This window comes from Lonchura striata, chromosome 3 (genome assembly GCF_046129695.1).
Source record: "Lonchura striata isolate bLonStr1 chromosome 3, bLonStr1.mat, whole genome shotgun sequence".
In the NCBI taxonomy this organism is placed as follows: domain Eukaryota; kingdom Metazoa; phylum Chordata; class Aves; order Passeriformes; family Estrildidae; genus Lonchura; species Lonchura striata.
Genome location: NC_134605.1, coordinates 12,928,181 through 12,944,090, shown reverse-complemented (window position 1 = coordinate 12,944,090; position 15,910 = coordinate 12,928,181). Strand labels below are relative to the sequence as shown.

Below are 15,910 nucleotides of genomic sequence, written 5' to 3'. Positions count from 1 at the left end.
TGTCCAATTCTGGGCTCTCTAGTTTGAGAAAGGCATACTGGAACTACTAGAAGGAGTTTAGTGGAGGGTTGTGGAGGTGATAAAGGGACTGGAGCATCTCTTATGAGGCAAGAGAGGCTGGTTGGCCTGGAGAAAACAGGATTTTATCAGTGCATAGAAAGATCTTAAGGGCAGGTGTCAAGAGGATGGAACCAAGCTCTTTTCATTGGTGCCCAGCAACAGAACAGGGGGCAGTGGGTACAAACTGAAACACAGAAGTTCCATCCAAGTATGATCCATCCATCCTTACTTTGAGGGTGTCAGAACACTGGAACAGGCTGCACAGAGAGGCTGTGGAGTCTCCTCCACATATATGCACAGTTGAACATGCTTTAGAAGGGGTTTGCAGAGATGATCTGCAGAGGTCCCTTCCAACCCCAACCATTCTGTGATTTTGTGAGTCTATGACTTGCCTTGATAGTCAACCATCTGACGAAACTAGTCATGAGAGCACAGTATATGGCTGACAAAAACTGCTTGAATGTTTATATTCTTTATGGGAAAAGACAGTTTTGAAGAATAAGTTTTTATTGGTTTGGCAGAATGATTTTATCAGGGCACTAGAGGAGAGGAAGGATAATAGGATGAGATGAAGTAATCTTAACTGCTCTGAAATAGCCCAGCTGCTACAATTTTGCATCTGATTATGTATCTCAAACAAGAAGATTTTACAGTTTCCTTTGAAGCAATAACCATAACAGTTTATGGAAAGAGCCAGCACTTACCTTGTCTTTCTCTTACTCTGCAGGTGCTTGGCACACTAAACTTACTGATCTGTGTAGGATTTGTGCTGTGGTCCATTCATTGAAGATGTGAAACAACATCAAGTCTGAGATTGGAGTTACTGACAGACTGGAGGAAATTTTAGTCCTTGTGATGCACGTGGACATGCTGAATTATAAGTAATTCTAGCTTCTTGTCCCCTCCCCTCCCTTCCCCTCACTCAGCTATCTCAGGGTTCATAGAGATTTCAATGGTTTGTGTGCCTGTAAGTTTGGAACAGAAGTGACCAAAAATGGGGGACCAGCAATTGTATAAAACTAATCATACTGCCAACAACAATGAGAACTTGTACTACGAACAACACCAAATGAACTCCCTTCCATCTCTAAATCATAGCTATGGGACATCTGTTATGGATGCTCCTCAGGCGTCCCCCCTCTCCCCTCCATTTCCCCAAGATTCAAGGGACAGTATAGCTTTGCCTGTAAGTTCAAAAAGTCTTGGGTCGATGGATACATCTAGACAAACCAGTTGGACACATTCTGGCTCAGGTAACCATGTCCCAGCGAGGAACAGTTTGAATAATCAAAGCGCAATGTGGAGCCCCCTCGGGCAGGGGGAGTCCCATGACGGATACCAATATTCTTACCCGCAACCCAGTGAAAACCGATCGCAAAAAATTACCAGTGGGGTCCTGCACAAATTGGACTCCTTTACACAAGTATTTGCTAACCAAAATCTGAGAATTCAAGTGAACAACATGGCTCAGGTTCTGCACACCGAGTCTCCGATGGTGGATAATTCCGGTGACAGTGCGCTCAGGCAGCTGCTGTCCCAGAAACCGGCGGTTGAGCAACAACCCGTAGCTTCCACCGTACAAAGATACCAACCAGTGCCACAGCAAACGCACCAGAATTTTACAAGCACACAGCAAAAGCAACAAATGCAAGTCATGCAGCACCAACAGTTGTACTACGACTACCAGCAGCACTTATCACAGATGCAGATGCATTCTGCGTTCCAGCAGGGACAGGCGCACGTTCCGCAAATGCAGTCCCAGCAGCTCCTGCCGCAACAGATGCAGCACTTGCAGCAGCCTCAGTACTACGCTCAGCCGCAGCAGGGACACCAGCGGCTCTCGATCCAGGAGATCCAGCAGCAGCCTCCAGCTCGGCAGCAGCGGCAGTGTCCAGTGCAGATCGCTCAGTATTACCAAACACAACCTGTCATGCAGCAGTTACAGCAGCAGCAGCAGCAGATGCAATTGCCGCTTCCTCACTATCACAGGGAACCCGATCCAAAGACTATGCATGAGCCACACCAGTACTCTCAGGATCCCGGGCATCCTGTGCAGCTTATCCAGTTGGGAGCAGTGCCTCAGTATTGCTTCCAAGATCCCCACGAACAGTACAGGCACTTGTACCCCCAGAGTTTACTGCAGCAGCAGCAGCAAGATCAGCAGAAGCAGTACCTGAGTGAGGGCAGAGTGCCATCCCTGAGCTCCCACATTGGCCTCACTCCACCAGACACCGCTGAGGATCCCACACGGCAGGAGATGAATTCTGTAGGTAATGCTGTCCCTCATCGAACTCTTTTGCCACCCTCGGGTGTTCATCTGAACAACAAAAGCTCTCAGCAAGACTCTCCCAGCACCACGTGGCCTCAGGTAGGTGGTATTTTAGATCCATGCCCAAGCAAATTTGTTTGCAGAAGAGAAGCAAAGTATGGAAACTAAGCAGTTTGGGCAGAGGGCATTAGGTTAGGATGTAAGATCTGGGATGGGGAACTATTGGGAAACTTCATTTGGTCTACAGCTCAGGGTGGGCTTTGGGCCAGGCTGGCAGCAGCACAGAGCTGTTGCTGAGAGGCTGCTGCTTTCCTGTGAGAGGCTTTGAGAAGTTCTGCCTCAGTTTCTGGGAAGGAGGGACCCAGTTACAACAGAGCCTTCCTGCTAATTTTTCAACACTGCAGGCTCAGTTGTTCAGGAGCAGTTAGTCAGCTCTGTTTCCAAAAGTAGTAGTTCTGGGTCAAAGCAAAGGCTTCAGTCAGCAGGAGAGTGAAGAAAACTTAAACTAGCAGTGCTCACAGCGGCAGATTTGATGTCTGGCTTTCAACTCAGAGGCTTTTTAATAGTAGTAAAATTGTATGTAAAATGCATACTTAATGCTGTGAGTACCTTCATTTATACAGTATTTCCTGAAAAATTATTTTCTCAACTTTTTCCCCTCTTTTCCATTCTCCTGTTTTGATAGCAGGTGCAACTATCAGATGGCAGACTGCAGCCACTGTCCCCAGAACAAAGGTATTTTAAAAAGATTCTTTTTGTCTTTGTAATAAAAGATGAGAAATGCAAAGGAGGTCTGTATTTACAGGGAAAAGCATACAGTGTGGATATGTAATAATTGTTGTTCTTCTAGAAACACCTTTAGTTTTGTGCTTTCTGATTTTAAGTTTGTATGATTTCCAGCATCCCCCCATTTCAATAGAGTCAAATAAATACTTACTTTATATTAAAAAAAAAAAAAATGAAGAAAATCAAAGAAAAACCAAAAGCAGGAGAGCTCCAGTGTTACATTTATAAGAAAAGGGATGCTATATAGTCTGGATTTGTATCTTTGGCAGCAGAGATCTTCTGTTTGTTCCTTAAGATTGCACCTCTGAAAGACCAAGGTGTCTGTCAGAGTGGTTTCCTACCATAAATTAAAGGCAATGTGTCCAAGTTACTTGCTGTCACAAGTGGGGAAATGCAGGTCTGTCATGGTAGATGTCATGGGATTTGCTGTATTGATGAGCATGTCCTGCTCAAAACTTCCCTTTTCCCTATCTTGGGAGCAGCTGATCTAGGTGATGGGCCATGTATTCCACAGCAGTCACCACACACTTGCTTGTGACTTCATTACCATCTAGCTGTATAATTTTATTAACTTCCTTGATTAAAAAAAGCTCCCTTCACAAAAAAGGAAACATGCCAAACTAATGTTTTGTTTCTGTTCCATGCTTTATAAAAATGAAAATAAAAATAGTGGCCAGAACAGAGAAACACTTCCCGAGAGAGCTGATGTGAAGAACAAGCTAATGTGTTCAATATGCTTGAAGGAATTTAAGAGTTTGCCTGCTCTAAATGGTCACATGAGGTCACACGGAGGAGTAAGAGCATCTCCCAACTTCAAACAGGTAGCAGTCCATTTGACTTAAGTATTTGGCACAGTCTTTTTGTGTTGATGTTTGCTTGCTTTGCCATGCTTTGCTTTGCTGTCAAAACTTGTTCTTCTCAGCACTGTTTTGTTATGTCATGCCCCATGGAAGTAGAAATGCACATAATTCTGTTAGTTTGTAGGCCAGAAGTCTTGTTTCGAAGACAGAGGCAGTGGTGGAGGACAGATCAGTGTTTGTCCTTCTCTGTTTCTCTGCACATTACAGAACACCCTACCAAGTCATGTCAGGAATGTCTAATTTTTTTCCTCCTCATGTTTGTTTATTATATTAGACATACCAGGAACGTCAAGTCTTCCTTATTTTCATTTAAACTACTTGGATGACTAAGGAATATTTATTGGAGGCCTTCCCAGGCTTTAACTGGAGGAGCAGAATTGTTCAATCTTTGACAACTTTCTTCCAAAGTGTTTTAGTTGTAATAGGTATCAACAAATTCCAAACCAAAAATGTGTTTGAGCTGTTCTGCATAAAAATAACTTGCCCTGTCAGTCAGTCTTTATCCTGATATTTTAGAAATTCTATCATAACAGGGAATACCATAGGAGGGCAAAGAGCTACCAGAGTTCCAGAGTTTATGTTTTTGTTTTCAGTTGGGTGATGGAGAATTCTGTGTTTGTAGTGATAAAAAGGGACATGTTTGTCTCTCCTCCTGCAAGTTACCTGGTAAAGATGCTTCAGGTGATTATTTGTCACCAAGACTGAATCCTATGTAGGAGTCACAAGTAACCTGCTGACTTCTTTTGAGGCGAAGAAAGAGTCCCAAGAAGGAAAGAAGGAGCACTGTTGTGTCTTGTAACCCAGGCCACTTCTTTTCAGCCACGGTGCACACGTTGCATAGTGCATCGATCCAGCAGCAGCGCTCCCTCACTGGGGCTGAAAGCCTTTAATTGTCTGTGCAGGATGAAGGAGAGAAACCACCACAGCAGCCGCTGTCTAAAGAGGTGGATGGCCTCGCGCCCATCGTCATGCCAGTGTCTGTCCCTGTAAAGCTTCTGTCACCTGAGCCCAGCACGCAGCCCTCTGCCAGCACTGCCACAGTCACAGACAAGTCTGCCAACTCTGTGTCAGATGACGAGATGCCCGTTCTTGTGAAGATGACTTACTCTCCACCGTGCAGTCCAAAAGTGGCCAACCCCTGCTCATCCTCTGTGAGTGCTGTGTTTCTTGCCACTAACTGTCCTGTGCTCGTTAAATCCCTTTGCTTGTAGTGCTGCTACCTTCTAAAACATCAGTATTTTAGAATATTTTCTGGAATCTTTATGATTCCTAACAAATAAAAAAAGTCCTGTAGCATCAGAGCATTTCTTCTTCAATCATTTGAAAATATTAATTTTCCTTTGCTGAGGAATCAAGATCTCAGTTGAAAACAAATAATTCAAAATTGGAATGTGATATTCTTTCATCCCACTAGAACAAAGGGATTTACTATCTTTTTACTGGTTTTGTTTTTTCCTTTTCAGGCTGCTTCATTGTTATGTTATTGCTTAAAATTGGCGGTTTTATTTCTTCCTGTTTTCTGAAGTCAGATATATGTGCTTCTCATTTCAGCCAAAGGGAGTACAGTGCTTAGAGTATGTGTTCTAAGCAATACGAAACTTGGAGTTCTGCAGTGAAGTAATTTTTCCCTTTCTCCCTGCATGCATCAGCTCTAAGGGTTAATCACTGGGATTTCTGATACAGGAAAAATAGCTCTGCTTAGTGCTTACATTTTGCTTATAAAACTGAAATGGTCAGGCAGCACAAGGAATTGATGAGTGCTTGAATGAGATGTGAGAACGCTCATTATTATTTTCCTGAAGGAATCCTGGAGCAAGCAATATTTATTTCATGTTCTGGTGTAGAAATGAATTCTGCTCATTCCTTCAAATCCATTTTGGCAGACTACGCCATGATAAGGGATTACTGGGGAGTATAAGTTCTGTATGGTATTATCTGTACAATGCAGAGAAATATCTTTGTGATATTTTTGATTTTCCTTCTGCATGTGAGGTTGATGGACAAATGAGAAATCAGTATTATACCAGCATGTGTGACTCCTTACAATATTCACTCCTGACTCTTCATTCAGACATATTCACTAATTTTAAATATATATAATATATACATGTATATATTAAATGTCTCCTCTCTTCCTTTAAGACAGAGGTTTTACATATAAACTTCCACTTTACTGTGAAAGCTGTCATTTTGCAATACTTAGTAACTCAGTGGCAGAATTCTTCATTTCTATTTCTAGTCTGCTAAAGAATAGGGACAGTCTTTTTTGAATCCTCAAGTTCTGAGTGGGAGATCTTCTCTAGAGACTCCAGAGTAGGTGGCTTGGACTTGTGTATTTCTGCAACATATATAAAGTGACTGTGATTAAATCTGCCAGTGTTTGGCAAAATGCACATTCATTCTCTCAAAATTATGCTTGTGGTCTTTGTTATTGCCCAAGCAAACCAAACTCAGGCAGTTCCCTCTCTGGACCCTATCTTTTACATAAGCAGTAGCATTGGAAACATTAAAAGATCAAGAGATCCACAGTTTCCCCCTCTTTTGTAAAGCGATTGTGCCATTGGAGAGGGATTTCTTGTACTACCAAAGAACTGAAGCTGTGTTGCATTTATTTATACTGTGCTTCAAGCTGTCCAGAAAAGCTTCCACAAAACTCACGGAATCAGTAAAATGAAACAGCAAAAAGGAACTAAACATTCAGCAAGGCTACAGGATGGTGAGCTGAGATTAGCAGTCAAGTGAGGCCCATCAGGATCTGTCCTGAGTGGATCTGTCAGGGTGCAGCAGCAGGACCCAGAAGAATACATTCTGTCTTGGATAATGGGAATCAGTTACTAGAAATTCAGAAAAGTAGGGTGGTTTTTCAGGGGTGGTTGTGCACTGAGAGCCCATGGACACATTATCTCCTTTGCTGCTCAATGTGACCTTTCTTGAAAGCAGTGTTGGCATAGGTATGCTCTAGGTGAAGCAGTGTAGGAGATGGAGGTATTAATGATTTCTAAGGTGTTACATTGAGTTGCTTTACACTTGTGAGAAACAAGTACCAGCTCTTTCACACTTGGAGAGCAGAACAAAATGAGCCCTTAATCAAAGACATGGCCTTCTGGGTCTCTTTTTCAGGTTTTGGGTTGTTTGGATTTTTTCCCTTGAGTTTAGGGTTTTTCCACCTTTCTCCTTTATGAACACTAAATGTTCACCATCTTGATAGACTTTATCTGTCACTACAGGTAGCTTTCACTGTTCCAAATGTCCATTATCAAAAAAATCCTCTGCAAAGCTGCATTTTCTTCCCTGCAGAAGCAAAGCTCTTCAAAAAAGGAATTTTTTTTACAGAGAAAAAAATGTCAACAGCTGTTGGAGAGGATGCAACCACGATCTAACAAAGAGGACGGGACCTCTGTAATCAAAAACATTTCCTCAAGCTGGAGCTTATTAACATAAGGGATAAAGAGTGACAGTGCTAATGCTTGTTTAACATGATTTTTATTGGGTGAATGTGATTCTCAAGAACCACCCATGGTATAAAGATGTATGTTGTCCAAACATACATTGTAGTAATTTGCTTTACATAGCAGTAGAATTTACCATATGATGCAGACATTCTGGAGTAACGCTGTCAGAATTTTCTTCTTCTTCCCAGATTTATTCTAAACATGGCCTAGTACCTAGCCCAAGTACCTAAAAGCAGTACATTTAATAACACTGTGTTCATCTACCAGCTTCTGTGTGTTCTTAAAGGACAACCTGAAGACCTGTTTATTCCTACCTTATCCCCACTCCCCCAAGAAATCCAGATGCCAGCTTTGCATAAATTCTGTGCCTTCTGCTTCTGTATACTCTATGGATTTGTTGTTAAATTATTTTTAACATTCAAATTCTAGAAGTCTGGGCATAAGAACAGTGTGTGAATTTCCCAAGTGGTCATTTACTACCCTCTTTTCTCCAAGGAAAGAGGAGAGAGTTAAGTTCAAGATTTGTTGCAGCTGGACTGTAATCAAGCTGATGGGAATGTAGTGATAAGAGGCAAAGAATTTGAATTTATTACATTTTTCTTCCTTTCCTGCTGCTGAGTACTGCAGTAATTTCACTGAGCTCATGTGTCCTTCCTGGTCTCTCTAAATAAATGCATTAGAAAACCTCTTATGTAAAGTTTCTAGTAAACTGTGCCTGGATAATGAAGTATCTCCCACCAGTGCAAATAGAAGTGCCCAGAGTGTCTGGGTAGCGATAAAAAAGGGTGTGGGAAACTCATGGTCTGGGTGAGGAGTTCTCTGCATTTTCGTACGTTGACAGCAGACTCTCCATGTCGGCCTCTGTAGCTCAGCCCTACCCTGGCCCAGAGGGCGTGCTGCTGGAGGTGAAGGATGATTTGTCCTGTTTTTCTCACCCTCCTGAGGTTTCTGTGTACTGCCAGGTAGTGTACTGCGCAGGGTTATTATAGTGGTACCTGAATAACTGCCTGGTGGTAACAGCTTTTCTGTGGCCTTTGCCCAAAGCTGTAGAGGATTATGTGCAAACCAGATTTAAGCGTGCCTGAATGATAAGATTCTCTGTGTTTTCATTTAGGAAATTAGCAAAAAGCCTCATCCAAGTGCTATAAAATCAGAAGAAAACTTCAAACCGTTGCAGGACAAGAAGAAGTATCGGCACAGACCCGAACCTCTCTTCATACCTCCTCCTTCCTTCAACCTCAGCATGCCCCACTCTGGTGCCACTCTGTACCAGAGCCAGCTCCGCTCTCCCCGTGTTCTGGGAGATCACCTGCTGGACCGGACGCACGAGCTGCCCCCCTACACTCCGCCGCCCATGCTCAGCCCCGTCCGGCAGGGCTCTGGTCTCTTCAGCAGTGTTCTCACCTCTCACAGCACATCTCACGCCCAGCTGCCCCTCACTCCACTGACACCCACTCCACGGGTGCTCCTGTGTCGGTCTAGTAAGTATTGCATTTACAGAGCAGCAGTACAGCGGAGGGACATTGATGGGTTCTGTGCGTGCTCACATGCACGGTCAGTTCTGCTGCTTCACAGGAAAAATCCGTTTTAGTGGCAGTTTTGCCTTGGATTTTGCAAAGTTAAGGCGTAAAGGGAATAGAGGCTCTGCCAGTAAGGCTGTGATCATTCCATGTGATCTGCTTCAAGAAAGGATCACCTTGCCTCTCATTACATCTGGGCCTTCTGAAGTGGAAGAAAAAGACCTAGTTTGAGACATGGTGTTCATGTTAAGTATTTGTTGTTCAGTACTTCACAAGAAAAGGTGTGCAATCATTCAGAATCAGGGCAGCAGAAACTCTGCAAGTTCAAACATTTCTATTACCTATAAACATTTAGACTGTTTCTAAATATTGATAAAGGGTCTCTTTAGCATCATAGACTGCAGTAATGTTGGTGTTAGTAAGGGAGGTGGGCACTGCAGCCTGGGAGGGTCACCAGCAGGAAAGCAGCAATACTCAAATTCCAATCTCCGTTTCAGATAGTATTGATGGAAGTGTCATTCCAGTGACGCCTGGGCCGGGAGAACAGACTGTTGAACCGTAAGGAAAACAATATTTTTTGTCATTGCTTTTATAGATTAGCTCCAACCTAGAGCCTGTGGCCTGAAGTATTTTCAGCCAGGCAAGAAGTATTCAACTTACTGAAATAATTTTGGGCTGGATGCATTTAATGTTTCTGTGGATGGTGGCTAAGGACATTTGGAACAAAGTGGCTGTGGAAAATATAGGTGTCATGGCTCAGAGTTAGTGATGGATGTAAAGAGTGCTGTGAGGAAAATGTGCCAGTGCAGTACTCTTGATTTTGAAGAAATATATATATATATAATAAGAGTGGAGCTTTGGAGTGGTGGTGTTACCTGGTAGGTCCCCCATGGCAAAGTGCAAACAGGGTTGTCCCTCAGCAGTAATGGCTCTTTTTGCTCTCTGCTGAAGAGTACCATTCTCTGTGGAACAGAAATTTGCTGTTTCTGATGTCTAGCCTCTTTGCTAGTCATGCATGTAAATTAGCTTGGGTTGTCCCTAAGGTATGATGTCTCAGTATGGCTTAAATTGCATATTGAAATTTTTGTTTTTTCCCAAGAGTTCAGTTCTCTCTAGTATTCAAAATACTTATCCCACTGGGAGTGAAGCATTGCGTAAATCTGTCTGACACAATTTCCTGCCACTTCAGTGCAATAAAAGTTTTTTTAGCGTTCATTTGTTGGAAAGAAAGTGAGCGCTAATCTTTTGTATTTTATTATAATATAATATAATATAATATAATATAATATAATATAATATAATATAATATAAATTTTATATTTTCTACACATTGTGTGGTTGAAATACATTATTTATTCTTCTGTATAGGCGAATCAATATTGGGTCCAGGTTCCAGGCTGACATTCCTGAGCTGCAGGACAGATTGCTATTGGAGAAAGATGTGCACAAGGCTACTTTGGTTTGGAAACCATGGCCAGAACTGGAGAACAAAGTCTTCCAACAAAGAGGTATTGCCATTTTAGAAGTTCCTACATCAGCCTGTGCCTATTGAAGAAATACTCATTGATTTCTCATGTCTGTACTGAACAAAACGTTCAAGAGAATATGAATTGCTGAGAGTGCAGAGCAGGAGACTAGATCTACATGGTGTAGGTTCAGAGAAACAGCATGATATGGTGGCACTTAGAGTGAAGTCAGGTTGACTGGTTTTCTGGCAACCAAGGGGAAAGGTCATTGCTGGGAAGTTGGGTACTGAACTGCCTGGTAAAGGCAGCCAAGAGGCAGCTGATGCCTGTCCTGTGACCATAGTTGAGAGGAATTGTGGCAGGCTTGGTGGGTTTTAACAGTCCTGAGCAGAATTTTTCCTGCTTCTAACATGGTTCATTCTGTTTCTCCACCCTGACTGTAGCCTTCTTGGCACAGCAATGTCACTGGTGTGAGCAAGTCATTGCCTCACAGGCAGATCTTTGGCTCTGGCGTAGCCTGTCCCATCCCAAGGATGGGCTCTGTTACATCCTCTCCTCAGTGATCCTAAAACAAGTAGCTGAGATGTTGAGGAGAAAAAGTGTGAAAGAATCTGCTGCCCTGAGCTGTGTAGTCTTTGAGGGGCATTACAGAATCCTTGGTTCCAGATGTTTGACTGACAGGCTACTGTATTAGCAGTAAAATGTTGACTTGTTTCTGACAGTGGAAGACCTTTTAAATATGAGCTGTTCCAGTGTGTTACCTGGTGGAGGAACTAACTCAGAATACGCTTTGCACTCTCTCTTTGAAGCAAAAGGAGATATTATGGTAAGATAAAAAAGCTGAAAGGGGAGATATGATCCTCTTCTGCAGATAAATTAGCATGCTTTATTAAATGGATTTAGATATGGTTATATAAAAAAGATTTCTCATTGATTTGAAATGATGCTTTAAACATCCTGTAACATTTTTGGGGAATGACTTTTCCCTTTATTCTCTAATAAATTTAAATTTCAAAGCAGTGCCTCTCTGAAGGCTTACTGTATATTTCATATAGATAAGATTACTTAGTATATAGCCTTGGGGCTTTGAATGTCTCCAGTGCTTGCTCCAGCCCTGATATTTCACAGGCTTTATATTTGGTCACAGAGAACTTACTCTTCTTCTAGCCCTTATAAAAAAACCTTTTTTTGGAGCAGCAATCACATCTACTTATTTGTTCAGAACTGTGAGGTAATTGAACACAGTTCTTATATAAATAATGCATTTCAAATATTTGCATTAGTTTAGTGATGGGAATGTTATTAACTAAGGCAAAACATCCATTTTGCCCAGTGTTAGGGAAAGGCAAGGCCCCTTGCACCAGTTCCTGGAAAGCCGGTATAAATCCAAATGCAACAAAACATGAGGCTGCACTGAGTCTCACTGGATTGGCTAAATACAGTGGGTTTTAGCTTGTGTCCCAGTTTCCTTAGGCTCTGGTAGCTGTATCTGAGAGGTCTGAGAATGTCAGGATGTGGAATTTGCTTTACAGAGAGTCTGCATTTTCAGGGGAAAAATTTTAGGGATCCATAAATCCTCCCTTTTCCTGATCTGAAGGCAGTAATTCTTGACAGATGTTGACCTACGCAGATATTCTAAAATATTTTATGCTATACATATGAATGCTGTCAAACCAACCATTAATTAAATTAACACTATCAAGTCAAATGCTATAAATGTATTTGTGGCAAGAGCTGGAATTTGCTAAGTAATAGTCACATTTGTGCTCATTAAAGGCAGGACAGGTGCACATTAGGTGCTCTTCTGTGAGGTACAGTGTTAATGGGCCTTGGAGTAATTTGCGTAATTTGATGTGATTCTATATGACAGAAAAGAGAAAAAAGAGAGTTAATTCATATCCTCATACAAAATAGTCTTCTAAATGCAGTTTTATGCCACAGCTGATTTCTTTTCTTAATTCTGTTTTTCCCTGGTTTTTCATTTAGGTTGCTCTTGAAAAGCTGCTGTTGAGAAAGCCAGTGAGGTTGAAGTGTCATCCTTTGTCAAATTACCACTATGCCGGTGGGTTTCCTTGTGATCGTTCTATCTGTTACCCAGTCCAAGCCTGGCATCCCAGGCTGGAGCATGGGATCACGTTGCACTCTCTGCTGTCTGCTGCAGGGATGGCAGCATTTAACAGAGATGATGTGGACAGTGCCAAGAGTACTCCCAGATCCGTTTTTTGCAAGTTTAGCAGTTTTATACATGACTGACAATGTACAGAGGCTTTGCATCCATGTTGCTGTGTAGGATTCTACAGATTTAAAACTGCCTCGGGTGATTATTTTTCTCTTTTAAACTGAAATGTAACAATTTCATCTCCTTTTAAAACAGTTGCTATTTGTAATTTATAATTTAGTGTCACTAGTGTCTTAATTTTCTGATGCATAAACAATCTGCCATCCTGCCTGCTTCTTCCGAAGTGATGGTGCACAATAAATGAATATGATAATCATGAGCATCCTTCCAAAGAGGCAGTGCTGTAACTCTCACTAGGATCTTAGTGCTACTTATGGAGCCTCTGTGTCAAAAATCTAGTCAAAGATCTAGTCAAAAAACTGGGTTGGTGTGAGATACAAATGTGTTAAGCCATTGGACTTCAATTGTGTCAGCTGAGCAAAGATGGCAAATGTCTCACCTCTGCAGCCCCCCCCCATGCTATTACTTAATGTTTTGTAGTGGCTAACAACTGCTGAGACACAGAATAGGGTTTTACATAATACTTTTAGAACTTCATCTCCAGTTCAGGCTCAATAGTAAATGAGCCAAGAGTCTCCTGGTGGTCAGTCAATCACAGTGTGCAAAGTCATGTACTCATTTCAGCTACAATCACTGTGCAAGGTAAGTATCAGTCCACTTCCTGGCTGTAGCAGCCCACTGGAAAGACTTAAAAGTAACAAGAAGTCTTTGGAAGGCAACTCCTTAACAGCTTGGCCTGAGAGCAAGAACAGCAACGTGATTGATAGTAGCTGATAACGACAGTGAATAAATGTGAACGTCAGGTTTTCGGTTTTGTCTGAGGGAGGTGCTTGGTGCCTGTGGTAGCAGCTCTGTTACAGTCCAAAGGGTGGACATGGGAATGGATGGGGAAGGAGGACATCAGCCATCAGCCAGGAATTTTGATCAGAGTCTCTTGCCTGAAGAGATGACACCAAATCTGTGTGAGACAGTTCAAGAGCATAAGAACAGGAAGATGAGGAGATATCCCACAGCGTCTTCATCAGTAAACAATCTAATTAGCAGAGCAGATAAGAAATTTCTGGCTCTGTGGCAGAGAAAGAACAGTCTTTACTAAAGCAACTTCATAGTAGTTTCAAAAAAAATTCATTGGGATTCAGGGAGGAGCCAAGAGACTGTTTTGTTTAATCTTTCACGAGAGATGATGCTAATCCCTGGTAACTAGGCACTGAGACCTGTGGACACCTTTGAATCCCTATTCTTACACAGGAAAAAGTTTGGTTGTGCTTATCACAGCATGAAATAAAATCTCACCAGTCTGGATTTAAGCGCCATAAAATAACAAGACAAAGCACTACTTTCTAATGCTTTTGCATGCAACATGTGATTGCAACTTACATTGACAGCATTGCTCTAGCACTGTGCAGCACCTCTTGAATAAGAATTTATTTCTGATTGATAATCAGCCACTCGAGGCATATGAGTATTTTTCACAATCTAGTCCATGAATAGCTTTAATATTGTTTCAAGTGGTATCAGTTTGGGATAACTTCATGTTTTCTGCCCCATACTCAGAAATTATGGCTCTCCGGTTTACCACATTTAAAGGTGGAATGCATTGAAACAGAGCATGACACTTACTCATGAGAATTGACTCTCTAGAGTACCACAAACAGCAGATGCCCAAACTCATCCCTAGCATTACCTTTGAATGAGGGTACAGGCAAATAACTCAACTTTGAAACCTGTTGGCTTGTGAAGGAAGCCACTTAGAAAACTTGAGCATTTTCTGGTGTGTGCCAAGAGAGTTGGACCTGCTGACCCAGGACTCCTTGGAAGAACACTCTATCTCTGTCCTAAGACTTGCCATCTGTCAGGATGGTGCTTGAGGAAGAGAGGGAGCACATACCTGATATAAGAGGGGCACTGTTGCAAACACTTGAATTGTTCTCCTTTCAACAGTGGAGTTTCTCAGGTGTGAAGTTCTGCAGTGAGAACTGCAGGAGAGGTGGTCTCTGACATAGGGCACTTCAGGCAGTCTGGAAGCTTCTTTTATGTGCTGTGACAAGGCTGTGGGTCAGACCCAGCACATGTACATAGTGGATTTCAGCTACCTCTCCATGGAGCTCCCTGGGTGTACATGTAACCCCCTTGAAACCCACAAGTTGGGCCCAAAGCACACAAATGAGTAGGAGATACTTAATGTCAGCAAAAACAGTATAGCAGGTAAAACAAAAGATAGAATAAATATCTAAACATAAAGACCAGATTGAAAATTTGATCTGTGTTCAAAAGCCCCAAATTCTTTTTGCTGCATTGCAGATCTCTCTCTATGCACGTTCTTTATATCTCCCTCAAGCTAACAAGAGCAAAAGTGGTTTCCCAGCAACCAGAGTTAAAAACAGCTTTTCTTCTGTTTCTTTTCCTACACAGGATTTATTCTATTAATTAGGTTACTTCCAATTAACCCGCATAATCTTATAAGGGTCTCTGCTAATACCACAGCTATTGGGGAAAGTATGCAAGGCCCAAATATTCTATAGGTGTACAACAAAATTAGTTCATGGAAGTGATTCTATGTTGTTATTTTTATTGTGTTGTCTTTTTCAGAGGGTGGGGTAGAGGCAGACGAGCAGAATGACTAGTAAAAAAGAAAATCTCTCCTGTGTTGTCATGCTTTTTAAAGTTATGTTTTGGCATAATTAGAGTAGCCTCCTGGACTGAATGAGTGCATTTACCCCTGCACACAGGGAGGGTAAATGCTCATGACTGACAGCTTGTGTAAGAAGGGAATGATGCTGGTTCAGGGTGGGAAAAGATGGAAAGGCAGTGTGTCAGCAGAAAGATCTCTGGGTGATAACAGAGTAAGTAAAACTCATGGCTTGAAGCCAGTGTCTTTCTCTGATGCTTAAGAGAGCTTTAAGTGTAAATCTCTGTGGAAATAACTAATGCAAGCTTATATCCAGTACTGGAAGAACCTACAGAAAACAGGTTGCAGGAAAGTTAATTTTGTAGTTTCCAGCATATAAAGGAGTGATGAGATACCTGCTCTGAGCTTGTAAGCCTGGCAGTTGATGCTGAAAAACAAAACATTTGTAGTTAATAATATTGCTAGTTTTCAAGACAAAAGTGACTTGTAGAGTTCAATACAATGTGTAGTGACAAGACACAAGTTAATTGAAATCAGTGCAGAGGCAAGAATTTGCTATGAAGAGTGGTAACATTGACAGGAATATTAGGGATTTCTTTTCATAAAAGTTTTAGATGTCTGAGAAATTC

General features: G+C 41.9%; 1 protein-coding gene across 7 annotated transcripts in view; it reads left to right on the top strand.

The window, feature by feature from the left end:
* Positions 1–15,910, top strand: part of TRERF1 (transcriptional regulating factor 1) — a 99,913-nt gene that overhangs the window by 78,048 nt on the left and 5,955 nt on the right. For 6 of the 7 annotated variants that reach the window (XM_021547616.3, XM_021547617.2, XM_021547612.2 and 3 more), the window contains exons 4-12: positions 788–2,428; positions 3,015–3,064; positions 3,786–3,936; positions 4,878–5,126; positions 8,542–8,908; positions 9,445–9,505; positions 10,316–10,455; positions 11,136–11,239; positions 12,400–12,475. In XM_021547616.3, coding sequence (XP_021403291.2) covers positions 1,055–2,428; positions 3,015–3,064; positions 3,786–3,936; positions 4,878–5,126; positions 8,542–8,908; positions 9,445–9,505; positions 10,316–10,455; positions 11,136–11,239; positions 12,400–12,475 — 2,572 coding nt within the window. In that variant the 5' untranslated portion in view covers positions 788–1,054. The remainder of the gene's footprint in view (positions 1–787; positions 2,429–3,014; positions 3,065–3,785; positions 3,937–4,877; positions 5,127–8,541; positions 8,909–9,444; positions 9,506–10,315; positions 10,456–11,135; positions 11,240–12,399; positions 12,476–15,910) is intronic. The other variant, XM_021547618.2, reaches the window with a different exon arrangement.